This window comes from Acanthochromis polyacanthus, chromosome 18, assembly GCF_021347895.1.
Source record: "Acanthochromis polyacanthus isolate Apoly-LR-REF ecotype Palm Island chromosome 18, KAUST_Apoly_ChrSc, whole genome shotgun sequence".
In the NCBI taxonomy this organism is placed as follows: Eukaryota; Metazoa; Chordata; class Actinopteri; family Pomacentridae; genus Acanthochromis; species Acanthochromis polyacanthus.
The window spans coordinates 21,688,226-21,702,175 of NC_067130.1; the positions used below are offsets into that span (position 1 = coordinate 21,688,226).

The window sequence follows — 13,950 nt, forward strand, 5'->3', positions numbered from 1 at the left end:
CTTAGTTAAATAGTTAAAGTTAAATGCTAATTTCGCCATTTTTGTAGTTTTCTGAAATTTGAAAAGTCTGTTTTTTCTGTTCCAGCACCCGAAGAATTGTCTCCATTATACCACATAAATGACACAAAAAAAGCATAAGACACCAGCAAAAGTAGCACTGCTAAAAGCTAACTAGATTATTACGAATGTATCAGTATCTGCCGTTTTTTTTTTTTTGTTTTTTTGGTGGAATATGCACAGTATACTGTGGTTGCACATGTTTCAATCATTTTATGTGTAAATTTAGAGCTTAATTTAAGGGAGCCTCAAACTGCACAGCAGGATATAAAATGACTAAAGATAACAAAACCTTCATTTGGTGTACCATTAGCATGATATGCATATTCATCAATAATTAGAATCATTAATACATATAAATCATTGCTGTTATCAATCTTTCCTGAATTTTGAGTACTTTTGCTTTTTGGCTTTTGGATGTAAATATTTGAATACTTTTAAATAACTAAACTTTTGAATGGTGGACTTTAACTTGTAACAGTGTATTTCTTTATTGCCACTTTTACTTCAGTAAAATAACTGTGTGCTGTGTTTGACAACAATAAAGTGATCTGCTATCACAGTAGGTCACACTGATAATAAAATACGAGTTCTACATTTGCCATGAATAAAAGTGATTATCAATGTAGAATTGTAAATATAAACTGAAATTGTGAAGGGCTTTACATCTGAGTTTATAGGATTAAGAAAGTACAACTAATTATCATGACAGTGCTTATTTTGAATGTCAGCCTCCCATTTCAAGAGAAATTATTCATTCAATTTATGCGAATTCTTGACATACAAATTTTAGAAAGTAAAATCTACATATTTCAGAGTTTTTTTTTTCAAATTATTGTGCCTGAACCCATAGAAATGATGTTCTTATTTTTGTGCATATAAATAGTGACTATAACAATTACAACTAATAATAACAAACATAGTTACATAGAGAACATAAAGGTGCAATTATGATAAAAACTGTCAAGTGTACAATGATATATTTTATAGAGAAAAGACAAAAATACAGTGTGGCAGACATAAGGGGATTAAAAGAGCACAGTTCTATATAAAAAATGTTTTTCATATAATTTCTGTAAATATTTACTGTACTCTAGTATTGGGTTAAAATTAAAGCTAGGGAGGGGAGTTATTTAATGCCACACTCTTATATATACAACTAGTGAAAGCCCTACCATAAAAAGGCCTGAGTAAAAGTAAGTATTTCAACCAAAATGCCATGATTTACTGTATTGAAGTGCAGCTAATCTTCGGTGTTTGTGCTCTTAGATTGTTAAGTACTTAAAAATGCGATCTAAAAACTAACAACAGCTGTTAATTAAATGTGTAACAGAATAAGAAGTATGATATTATTCTCCCAAAACACATGTGGGAATACATGCAAGTATCAGAAAAGGCCTATCTTTGAGTTTTTGAGAAGAACGAAATAAACACTGTAACTGCTGATATCTAATTTAAGATTAGCTGTTTTATGGTTTTTAGAAATAAAAATAGTGAGTAAAGAATCTTGAGCTTAATTATGTCACTAAAGGAAGGCAAGGAAAAAAAGAACATTTTTATTTTTCAACTCCTTAAGAATGGAGATTATTCTGAATAGTAGTCTATCAGAGCTGTAAAATTGTACATTATAAAGTTAATGAAACACTCAACAGCAAGAAGTACAATGCTGACATTCACAAATATAACCAAACCTGCATAAAAAATGTCAAAACGTTTTCTTTACTTCTTCCTCTTTTTTTAATTGTCTTTATAAAATGTGTAATAATGCCTGGAAAACACAGTTTACTTAACAAATAAATGACAATAATAACCATTGTTAACAATAATGATTACACAATAAATCAATTCAGGTCGGCTTACACAAATATAGCGAGCGTTCAGGTTGACATAAAAGGTTCATTCAGTCAACTGACTGTAAGTCAAGACATTTCTTTTCAGTGTACACGGAGGCATCGAGACACATGCTCTCAAGTCAGTCATGAAAACATTAATTAAAGCCAGAGACTCAACATTTCTCTCAGTTATTTTGTCCTTCCAGCTCTATCCAGAAGAAGGCACAGTCATCACATTCAAAACATTTACATCCCTTCACAGAAACATGTAAAATCAGTATGAAACTGTACTTTTTTTAATCCTCGACTTCAGCAGAGGTTGCTAAAATTGTGTTTCACTGAAAAATGGACAGTCGTGGTACACAAACAGAAAATGAGCCAGAGGATTGGTCGACTGGCTCCTGGGTCAGCAGGGCAAACATCCAGACTCTCAACATTTAGAAGATGGGAAAAAGTGTCCAGGTGAGTGAAACTTGTAGCCGTTCCCAGAAGGAAGTCTAATGCCTCCTTTAGAGTTTGTGGAAAGACTGGCAGATGGAGGCGGAGGTGGTTTACCCTCCAGTTTTTGGTGACCATTTGGTCTGTCGTCAGTGTTGTGATTCTCAGGATCCTCTGCGTTTTTCCTGACAGACTCATGTCTAGGTGAGAGATTCAGCAAACCCAGAACATCTTTCTGAACTGTACTCATTTTCTTATTCCCGCCCCGGAGCAAGCTGGCTGGGCAGGGCCCCTCATGTTTCTGGCTAGCGTTGGCCCAGAATGTTTTTAAGCTGTGCATCGCCTGACCTTTGTTCTCCTGTTTCATCTGGTTCAGCTCGGGGTGTTTGCAGGGCTGGAGGAGGCTGAGATGGATCCGGTGGAAGAATAGGAAAGGGCTGGTGATGGGGCGCTGTCGGCAGTCGAGTGTGAAGGCGAGATGTGGGTGGTGTAAGGCAAGCTGGGATATTTCAGTTTGAGCTGCACACCTGGAGAAGCCACAGGGAGAGGTGAACTCTGCTCCTTCACAGACAGGGATGGAGAGGAATGAGCTGGGCTGTTGTAGCCTGAGCTGATTTTCTGTAGTGAGGAGGAGCGGGAAGGAGGTTTAGGACGAGTAGGGGGAGGTGTTGAGATGGAAGCAGAGAGGGATGACGGATGACTAGACAGAGGAGAGGAACAAGCCTTCAGACTGGCCCTGCTGGGTGGTCGGCTGAATGCACTGGTCTCAGAGGGCTGAAACCCTCGAGCTCCACCAGTGGGGGTCAGAGTTGGGGTTGTGGGAGTTGACAGAGATTGCTGTCTGGCCTCTTCTCTCTCTTCAGCTCCCCGCAGAGTCTTTGCTCTGATGTTTGCTTTCTGCAGGCTCTCCACAGCATGCATGTGGCTCTGGGTTTCCTCCAGGATCTTCTGGGCCAGTTCCTGGGGATCCATTTGTCCCGCGGGTCCCGTCCTCTCCTCTTGGGATTTCACTGTGCTGTCTGTCTCAGTGCTCGACTGGTCCGACTCAGAGCTGCTAACCTTTCCCTTCCCAGTCCGCTGAGGAGATGAGCTGGAAAACAAAAGAACATAAAGAGTTATATATAAATTAAATATGTGTCTATTGTCACTGTTGTTTTTCATCCTGATATAATAGGAGAGAAGCTGAAATATCGTTCCTCATCTCTTTTAGTAAAGATACATTTATCCAACCTTTACAAAAAGAAAGGATATAATGTTCCACAGTTTCTTGTGAGAACATCATTCAAAGCTAGAAAAGTATAAGTCATTTAATATGTACCCACAAATAAAATGACAAGTGAGCACAGTTATGCTTGTGTACGTTATGTACGGATACAGAATCATGTGACCTAAATATGTAACTTGAGGCGGGAATTGATAGGACTTGGAAACACCCTCACAATTTAATCAATTGTTCCTTATATCATTTCTGGCAGAAAAGTCCCGATAAGTCTGTAGCGATGGATTTGTAGTAGGATCACAATCGTGATCATCAGCAGGCAGCTGACGTAGTGTTCACTTGTTTTCATAGATACAGTGATGGCGGGCCGCTATCTTGCAATGATACACAAATCTTAACAAATCCGTGGATCCAGACTATAACTGCCAAAATCTAATCACTTGGTCCTTGTGTCATTTCTCAACTTCCCTGAAAATGACATCCAAATCCGTTGGTCTGTTTTAGAGTAACGTTGCTAACAGACAGACAGATGGATAAACATAAGCTGATCGCCACATAACTCCGCCGCAGACTCAATGTAAACAGCATCATCCTCGTGTAAACACAGTCGGATTGAGCAAAGATCTTCCTCAAGTGTATCCAGATGTATGTTGATTAGTCTTTGATTTTTAGCCATGCACAATTGAAAGAAGAAGCTCGAGCCAAACTGACAGCTACAGTGAGAGAAGTGTCAGGTTGGCTCGATAATTCATGCTTGATTCTTAGCTCTTTGAACTGTGAGCAGCTTCTGGGTGTCATATTTTTACTCACTGTGGGTTCATTTTTCACTGTAATATAAACACAACTATGGCTAGAAGCAGAGAAAACTCTGAAATGTCTTTTGTGCCGTACAACTGTTACAATTATTCATAATACCATGAATCACAGAAACATTGAATTTCTTTATTATTTTACAAAAAAATTAAGAAAACTTGTAATTCTTGTGCATCATTTTTCCACTTGGTCAAGTCTGTGGCTATAAATATTAACTATTTACATTTTGTCTTATGTTTACGTTTTATTTTCCTCTCAGTCTGTCAGTCGTCTTCTCTTTACTCTGTGGAAACAGCCTACAGTTCATTGAAAAACTCCGAATTTTGTCACATGACCGTTGACTACAGCTCAGTCTTGGCTTCTCAGTTACACCAGTTTGGTTTATGCAATTTTTGCAGTCTTGAAACATCACAAATTTAAGCTTGTTTTTTGGTTATTTTGTCTAACAAAACCATGCCACAAATGATCGGTTCAAGGACTGTCTGAAACTTAATCATTCAAAGATTCTGTCTGTATTTACATTTGTGTGGCTCTGATAAGAGGTGTAATTTTTGGTAATTTTTTCAAAGATAACATGTTTTAAAGTTGCTGGTAGATTTAAAAGTTCAGAGAGTTCAAGCTCATGCATTACAAACAGTACATAACAGTAGTAACTCCTTTCTGACTGGCTTACATTTCTGACTTTATTTTGGGGCTGGCAGGAGCTGTCAGTGGCAGTGACGGAGCTTTGATAGGAGATGTAGGTGTACTGATGCTTCCCTTGGAAGAAACAGTAAGAGGATATCCATGACTCCCAGCAGCTCCTCTCCCAGCACCACTCCTGCCGTGTCGGTGTCCTGTGGGCAGCGGCAGAGTGTCACACTCCCTCCCTCCTCGCCCCAATGGCTCACTGCTGATAATGGAGAAGCCCTCATACTCCTCGTCCTCTCCCTCTCCTGCCAATCCCCCTCCTTGATTGGTCAATCGGCCTCTCGACAAGCCGCCTGTGTGGCGCTGTGAGGTGTAGAGACTGCCTCCTCCTCGAGCTCTCTCCGGCTCCTGCTGGTGTGAACGTTGGCTGATGATGTCGCTGCCGGCAGGCTCAGGTCGAGACAGGAAGCTGAGAGAGGAGGCAAGGGAGCTGAGGCTGTAGACAGAGATGGCGTCGCAGGAGAGGTTGTCCGGGCAGACGGGGGGTAAGAAGGAGGGCTGAGGGGGGTAGCAGCTAAAGGAGAGGGGTAAAGAGTGCGGCTGGGAGGCTGACTGAGAAGAGGACAGAGACTCCAAGGAGGAGGAGCTGTCCATGCTCAGACGCTTGGGAAGCTCTGTGGAGTCTAAAAAAAGCAGAGCATTAGTGTGAATATAGAAAAAGATTCAATTTGAATTAAAGTTAAGTTATGAATGACTCTCACCAAACAGTGCAAGAAGAGACTGAAGGGCGAAATGCATGGTGCGTCTGCTGGCCTGTTTTCCTGTCTTCAGCACCACCTCCTCCTGACCGACTTCACAAAGATCAAAACCTGACAGAGACAAAGCAAGTTCATTTGTGCTGCACATGTGAGACACCAAGAAAGCTGCATTATGTAGTGCATGTTTGAAAAAAAATAAAAACTGCAAATTGAAAGAACAGAAAAATAGAATAATAAATAAAAAAAGACTTTCATTTGAAGTTCTCACTTTACTTACTCATATCACCATGTTTTTAATTAATATTTTCACTATATTACTGGGCAACATCTTCAATAAAACAGGAAATGTTCATGTTTATATTTGACCTTCTGAACCCCAAATCCTCAAAGGTTTGAAAGTCATGTTGTCTTTGTAAAACAATCACCAAAAGGCTGCAAACTGTACAAAACAAATAGAATAATAGGACTCTCTAACAGTCCTGAAAACTATCCTGTCTAACGTGGTGTTTCATCTGGAAAAATGATGAACCAGTTCGAAGCTTAAATTTGTGATCCCAAATTTACTTCATTCTATGTCTCATTCAAAAATGATCCAACAATAAACTGTTCACAGTACCACATTCCATAAAAACAGCTAAAAATGTTGCACTCCTCCACACACCTGGGAAGCGACGAGTGACTCAACAGTGAGTGACAGTCACAAGGAAAAAAAATCAGGAGAATACACAGAGCAGAGAGGAAGCAGCAAGACAGACTGAGAGGGAAAAAATGAATGCAGCATGGCTCAAAAACAGTTTACACAGGAGGAGGTTGTCAGCAAGTAGTTGGAAGATAATCCAGCTTGGTGAAATCTTTCTACAGTTAATGAGTAAAGTAGTGTGTAAAGCAGTAATTACAGTAAAATATCTTTAACTTGTATAGTCATGTATTTTTATTTAGTACGTCTGTGTTGGAGCAGATAGCAGACACATGAAAATAAACAAATAAAATAAAATTTAAATATTGGTAGCACCTGTGGGCACTTAGAAAAATGGTGTACATGTTAATTTCATTTTTCTATTTTTGTAAGAAATTCAACTTTCATTTTTTCTTTTCTTTTTCATTCCTTCTTCTAGCATTCAAACTGCACAAAACACATTTCTGAGTTAAGTGCTGTTTCCACTGATGTGAAGGTAAATGTGACAAGACCAAAGGGCCCATTCTTATTTAGTTTATCTCTTTATTTTTTATTATCTTTGGCTTTCTTTTTTCCCCTTTGCTTTTAATTTTTATTTTTTTTTGCAATATCTTAGAACTATTAATAAAGGCCGAATGACTGAACTTCACTTTAGTTGACCTTACTTGAGTTCTCCTCTTGATCATGTGCTATTTACTCCTATCCATGTATTAAAAGCTGCTGTAATGAGGCATTTTGAATATTAAGCTTTACATACTCAAAATATGAAGAACAAAAAGCATTTATGATCCTAAAATGTTGCCACTTTCTTATGAAGTTTTAATGAACTGTTGATCTCCTATCGGGTCCTGATAAGGTAAAAGGCTAAAGCATTAAAATGAGTAATGCTGGAAGAGTTTGTTTAAAACTGATTTCTTTTTAAATCTGGCGATAACGTCTGATTAATCTATGATGTAATACTATGATTTATTAACCAAGAAACACATTTTTGGTAAATTATTATAACTTAGAATCCTTGATCTGACCAGCCTCCATGCTGATTTCATGATAGATTTCAAAGGGATAACTTGTTTTCACCTGCTTTATAGATACCTAAACAGTACGTAAGCCAGCAATATATTTCTGACTGATACATTTGTTTATTTAGGTGTCTTTAGAAACCCATGTCAGCATCTAAGACTAATTAGAATCATGAAGGAAACTACCTCTGAGTGATCTGATCTGTTTACAAGATTGGCTACATGGCTACTTAAGGTGAAATCATGTAAAATGATATATCCAGGTAAATGCAGATGGCTGGATGTCTAATAATGCTCCTGTCTTTAAAGAAGTTCTTATAGTTTTGTCTCTGTGTAACATCTCTTTGTTTTTTCTGACTCTATTCAGTTTTAAGACAATCCTTTTCTCTTTTTTTGTACAATTACGTATATTCCTTTCATGCACTTTTATACCTACAGTTGACATCCATTCATTATCCATACACCGCTTATTCCTCATTAGGGTCATGGGGGGCTGGAGTCTATCCCAACTGACTTAGGGTGAAGACAGGGGACACCCTGGACAGGTCACCAGTCTATCACAGGGCTACACATAGAGACAAACAATCACACTCACATTCACACCTACAGACAATTTAGAATCACCAATTAACCTCAGCGTATTTTTGGACTTTGGGAGGAAGCCGGAGCACCCGGAGAAAACCCACGCATGCACAGGGAGAACATGCAAACTCCATGCAGAAAGATCCCGGGAAGGCCGGGACGCAAACCAGGATGTACAGCTGACATCACTCTGAAAATCAATAAATTACAACAAAGCATGAAAAATGAACATGAATCATCAAAAGATGACTCACCGAGGGCAGCCAGGAACTCATGGCAGCCTGGGAGCCTCCAGAGCTGCACACTTATTGACACTTGAATGGGAGCCAGTGGAAAGTCCTGTTCTTTGTCACCTGACTGCAACTGCACCAGCACTTGGTGAAGCTTTGGAGAGAAAAGAGGAGTTAATGGCTGGATAGATGGAAAAGAAAGGAAGGAGAAGGCTGGTTTGCTGCCCTTAACTACAGTACCGTTCAAAAGTTTGGGGGCACTTGGAAATGTCCTTGTTTTTGAAAGAAATGCATTTTTTTTTTCAATGAAGATAACTTTAACTTAATCAGAAATACAGTCTAGACTTTGTTAATGTGGTAAATGACTATTCTAGCTGGAAACAAATATCCACACAGTGGTACAGAGGAACATTTCCAGCATCCATCACTCCTGTGTTCTAATGCTACATTGTGTTAGCTAATGGTGTTGAAAGGCTAACTGATGATTAGAAAACCCTTGCGCAGGAATGTTAGCGCAGGAATCAGGAATTCTGTTTAAAGCAACACTGATGCAGCGCCCACATCACAATGATCTTTCATATAACAGCTCTACATACAGCAACCTAATGTGTCTGTGTGTGTCTGAAGTCGCAGGTTTCATCGTGAAACACTTACCATTCCCACCATGCTTTTAACCGCCTTTGTGAAGTGGGTATGAGAGAAGAGGAGACACAACTTTAGCGGTTAACTCCTGTGTAAAGTTTGGGTTTGAGTCACTCCACACTCAGCCATGCATGACAGATGACTTGCTTATGCTGATGATGCCTGACGATACCGAAAGGAGAGCTACGGCAAGCAAACACGTGATGCAACTAGCTGCCTGTCACTAATATACATGTAGCTGCATATGAGGGATGAAGAGTGGTGTCCTCTGAATAATGCTCCTCTACCTGCTGCATGGTGGATCTGACTGACAGCTCGTTAGGAGCAAGAAAAAGGTGGAGAACAGATGCACACCAGGAAAAAAAAAGCAACAACACCACATGCAATATGTTGGCACAAGTCAGTGATGGAAAGAAACAAAGTATATTTGCTCAAACACTGCACCAGAGCATACTTACAGTAATGAACAGAAGTGAGTACACTGCTCTGATAGATCATTTAGCACCTTACAGTAATCACATTACTTATTTATTTATTTATTTATTTAACCTTTTTTTAACCAGGTAAGAGAGAAGTTTGATTGGATATTCGATTTGTCGGAGGTTTCTGTTGAAGACCACGCATTTAGTTTTGCTTATGTTTTGCGACAGAAGAAAATCGGAAAAAGCATGTTGTATGTTATTAAAACTAATAGTGCAGACAGGGGTGTGGAGGGAGGAACTAGATTTACAGACAATGGTGTCACCGGCATACAGGTGGATGTACAAATTGTTTACAGCATGAGTTATATTGTTGATGTAAATGTTTTAGAGTATTGGACTAAGTATTGAACCTTGCAGGTCTGAGAAGAGACCCTCCACGTACTCAATTTAGTTTCAGTAATTGCAGGTTTATTCATTTTTGTTGCAATGAGTTTCCAGGGTATGTATTTGAAATAGTAATTTTGTAAAGTGGCTTTTATTGTTCATTAGAGGAAATACTCTACCGTTCAGGTTAGAAATTACACATTTATTGAGAGGTAATACAATTCAGAATCATTTGACAGTTATCATGATGTGTGATTGTGTGAAAATGTGGAATCATTATATCAGCACCTCTGTTCTATACTATATATTGTACTAAGAACAAGTGTTTGCCACTAACGTGTCTATGTCCCCCGCCGCAGACAAGAATTTGAAAGTCAAAGTCAACAAACGCTCGGTGTGACCTTGAAAATTATGTGAAGGTCACCCAAATTGACTGGTGTCGGGGGATCATCCTAATACATGTTGACATCAAGTTTGACGAAGATCCGACAATTCCTTCATGAGATATCGCGCAGACAAGGATGCGGGACGTACGTACGGACGGAGGCGAATACTAGGGTCCCCCTCTTCGCGCGTTCGCGCGGCGGGGGACAATAAAGTCATGTACAAGTTTGCTGTCTGTGTTTAGGATCAGTAGTGGTCTGGGTACTGAAGTGCAGAAATGATGAATTTGCCTTAACTGTATATAATGTAGCTCAGACTAGTTCCACTTCAAACAGTTATGACATTAAGATGTTTCTTATATACACTACCATTCAAAAGTTTGGCATCACATAGAAATGTCCTTGTTTTTGAAAGAAAATCTGTTTTTTTTCAATGAAGATAACATTAAATTAATCAGAAATACAGTCATTGTTAATGTGGTAATGACTATTCTAGCTGGAAACAGCTGATTTTTAATGGAATATCTCCATAGAGGTACAAAGGAACATTTCCAGCAACCATCACTCCTGTGTTCTAATGCTACATTGTGTTAGCTAATGGTGTTGAAAGGCTAATTGATAATTAGAAAGCCCTTGTGCAGTTATGTTAGCACGTGAAAAGAAGTGTGAGTTTTCATGGAAAACATGAAATTGTCTGGGTGACCCTAAAGTTTTGAAAGGTAGTGCATTAATCCAATAATGACAAATATATTAATATACGATACCAGCCAGAGCAGAATTTCTGAAAACTTTTGATCCTTTTAAAAAAGTGTACTTCGTTGATAATTAAATTTTTTACGTAGTCAAGTACTTTTACTTCAGAACAGTATTTGAGTACTTCCTCCACCACTGTCATGAACATTTATACTTTACAACATGGCAGTACCTTATGAATGAGCTGCTCTCCGGCCTCAGACGCTGTGACCAGTTTGCAGAGAGCCTGCAGCGCCGGAGGAGTCAGACCTGGAGGAGCACAGGAGCACACTTAGACTTTGACAAAGAAGCTTAGTATCTCAACTGTGAACAGTCAATGTGGTCAGGTTTCACTTTTTACAGCTGATCCTTTGAAGAGCTTGATTTTAACAAGAGATCTACACTGTAAAAAAAATGTAAAGAAAATGCAAAAAATCTGATGGCAAGGATGCCAGAAAAAATTCGTAGAAAAAATAGGTTGCAAACCTGTAAATAATGGTAAGTACCTTTTTTTTTTTTTTTGGCTGATTTGAATACAGACGTAATCATTTTATGGCCACACATTTTAAAAGAGCAAAATAAAAAATGCACAGTTGTTGAATGTGGACATTATGTCCAATTATGGCCTGTTTTTTGTAGGGTTAATGTGTAAATTTATACTTCTTTCTGTGATTACACTTCATTGGTAATTAAACAAAACAGGGAAAACCTGTAAAAGAGGAGCAATATATTATAGTTTTTCAATTCTTAATGTACGTTTCCATTCAAGCAAAAGCTAATATCTGTAAAATAATGTTTTTTTTTTTGCTGATTGTCAAAATTGTGTAATTTTGCTGTTGTAAAAGAACAAATGACTGTTTATAAAGATACAGATTTTTGATGTGGACATTATTTACGTTTTGGCCTATTTGTTTTACAGTTTGACTTTTCTTTGTATTAAAACATGGAGAATCTGCAAACTAAGTAACAGTAAATTACTAAAAAAAATACAGTTAAAATTGTTTTAAAAAATTGAATACAGAAGTGTCTACAAGTGGAAATAAAAACATAATCATTCTCTAGCTGATGTAATATACACGCTTTAAATCTAATTCCACAGCAGATGTGTGAAGCTCAGGACCAACAGGTTATTTTATTAGTATGACTGACATGAGCAATGTTTTAAATAATGGAGTAGCTTTGTTACCGAGCAGTGACTGCAGGGTGGTGCTGCACTGTTGTAGCCGATCCCCAGGGTCTGATGTGGGGAAGAAAACTGCCGCAGGGAGTCCAGCACCGCTACCGGAGAAGTCCAACCGGAAACCCACAGCAGACAGGAGGGCCTGCCACCCAGGCACCCCGCCGACCTGACCCATAGAAGAGAGGACATGTGGACATGAGTGGAGAAAACAAAGATGCTGACATTTAAAGACATCAGCACACAGACCTTGTTCTCTACGCTCTGCTGCGATGTGTACATCGGGTTACACTGGCCACTCTGAATGCGCTGCAGAGATTTCTCAACCTGTGGAAACAAAAAGGCACAGCTCAAGTTGATTCATCATGTTTTTCTATTCATTTGCCATAAATTTATGATTCTAATCAAAAAGCCTCATCCTCCTCCAACAGATCTGAATACACCGCTGCTATTACAAATTCAGGACAAACAACCATTAAATATGTTGATTGTCACATCTCATGCAAACCCTCATCAACCAACCCAGGAACAATAACCAAGTACAAGACGCCAAGCTTCCTCAACACCACAGAACAACAACTGGACAAAAAAAAAAAGAAAAAAAAGAAAAAGAACAACAACCAGTTCTTACACATTAACTGAACTTTTTTTTTCTTAAATTATTGAGAATCCAGTACATAAAAGGATGATAGATATGTCATTATACCATATTTTAAAAGGAATGAGCTCAGCCTCAAATCATTTGAATCAGAGCTGCCATTCTACAGGACAATAATGAGTCAGTAACAAGGCCAGAATACCACAATCTGCACTACAGAGTACAGGCTCCCCCTCTGAGAACAGACCTGTAACGCAGCTGTATTATTTATGCCACCAGTGGGACTGCTTTTTTGTAGTTTTCAAATTTTTTCTTCTTAACCTATTGAACTACAAGTAGTTTCTCTGCACTTTTTGTTCCTGCTACACTTTTAGTCACTCGGTGGGTTCCTTTTTTACTGCAATATGAAGTCCTGCACCTCTATGGAAACATGACAACAATGAGTAGAAGGAGAGAGAACTCAGAGGTATTACTGACATTGGAAAAAATGATTTATCTAAATACTATAGATATTCATCTACTTACATTTTTACATTTTAATTTGGTTCTATACCTATGTGTCTACTTCTTCTAAGTGCAGGCTGTATAACTAACTCTTAAGTTCAGTTGAAAAGTCCCTAAAATTTTGTCATGTGACTGTTGGTCACAGCTGATTTAGACTCCTATGGGTGACCATATTCTGGTGGCCGTACACGGTAACAACATGAAACAGGTCACCTTTTTTAAATACCAAGGTGTGCACATTGATAGTGACCTCAGCTGGCACATGCAGGTGGCTAGTGTTTGTGACAGAATACATCAGCGCCTCCACTTTCTCAGACGACTCACGCTTTTTGTTTTCTGTGGCGAAATCGTGTTGATTTTTACTCCACCAAGGAACATGACGGAGTTATGTGACGATTGGTGTACGTCTGTCCGTCTGTCCATTTGCAACGTTACTTAAAAACAGACTAGCAGATTTGAATGAAATTTTCAGGGAAAGTCAGAAATGGAATGAAAAGGACCACCTGATCAGATTTTGGCAGTAAGGTGGCTTATAGTCTGGAACCACGGATTTGTTGAAGATTTCTGTATCATTGTAAGATAGCGGCACACCGTCACTGTAACTGTGACTACAAGTGAACACTACGTCAGCTACCTGCTGACGATCACATGATTGTAGTCCTACTACAAGTCTACCATTGTGGACTTATCGGGACTTAAAAATGATACAAGGAACAATTGATTAAATTGTGGGGGTGTTTCCAAGTCCCATCAATTCCTGACGCCTGCAACAAATTTATACAATTCAGTATTCGTACATAAAGTACACATGCATAACACACACCTGTGCTCAAGGTCCTTTTGTTTGTGGGTAC

The 13,950-nt window shown here is 38.8% G+C and overlaps 1 protein-coding gene across 1 annotated transcript in view; it reads right to left on the reverse strand.

Annotated features, from left to right (window-relative positions):
- Nucleotides 1-1,592: 1,592 nt before the first annotated feature.
- ttc28 (tetratricopeptide repeat domain 28) overlaps nt 1,593-13,950 on the reverse strand; it is a 244,762-nt gene continuing 232,404 nt past the window's right edge. Inside the window, 9 exon segments of the mRNA XM_051938750.1 lie at nt 1,593-2,709; nt 2,712-3,417; nt 5,033-5,672; nt 5,751-5,858; nt 8,279-8,408; nt 8,909-8,932; nt 11,011-11,087; nt 12,004-12,163; nt 12,244-12,321. Of these exon segments, the coding sequence (XP_051794710.1) occupies nt 2,320-2,709; nt 2,712-3,417; nt 5,033-5,672; nt 5,751-5,858; nt 8,279-8,408; nt 8,909-8,932; nt 11,011-11,087; nt 12,004-12,163; nt 12,244-12,321 (2,313 nt within the window). The 3' untranslated portion in view covers nt 1,593-2,319.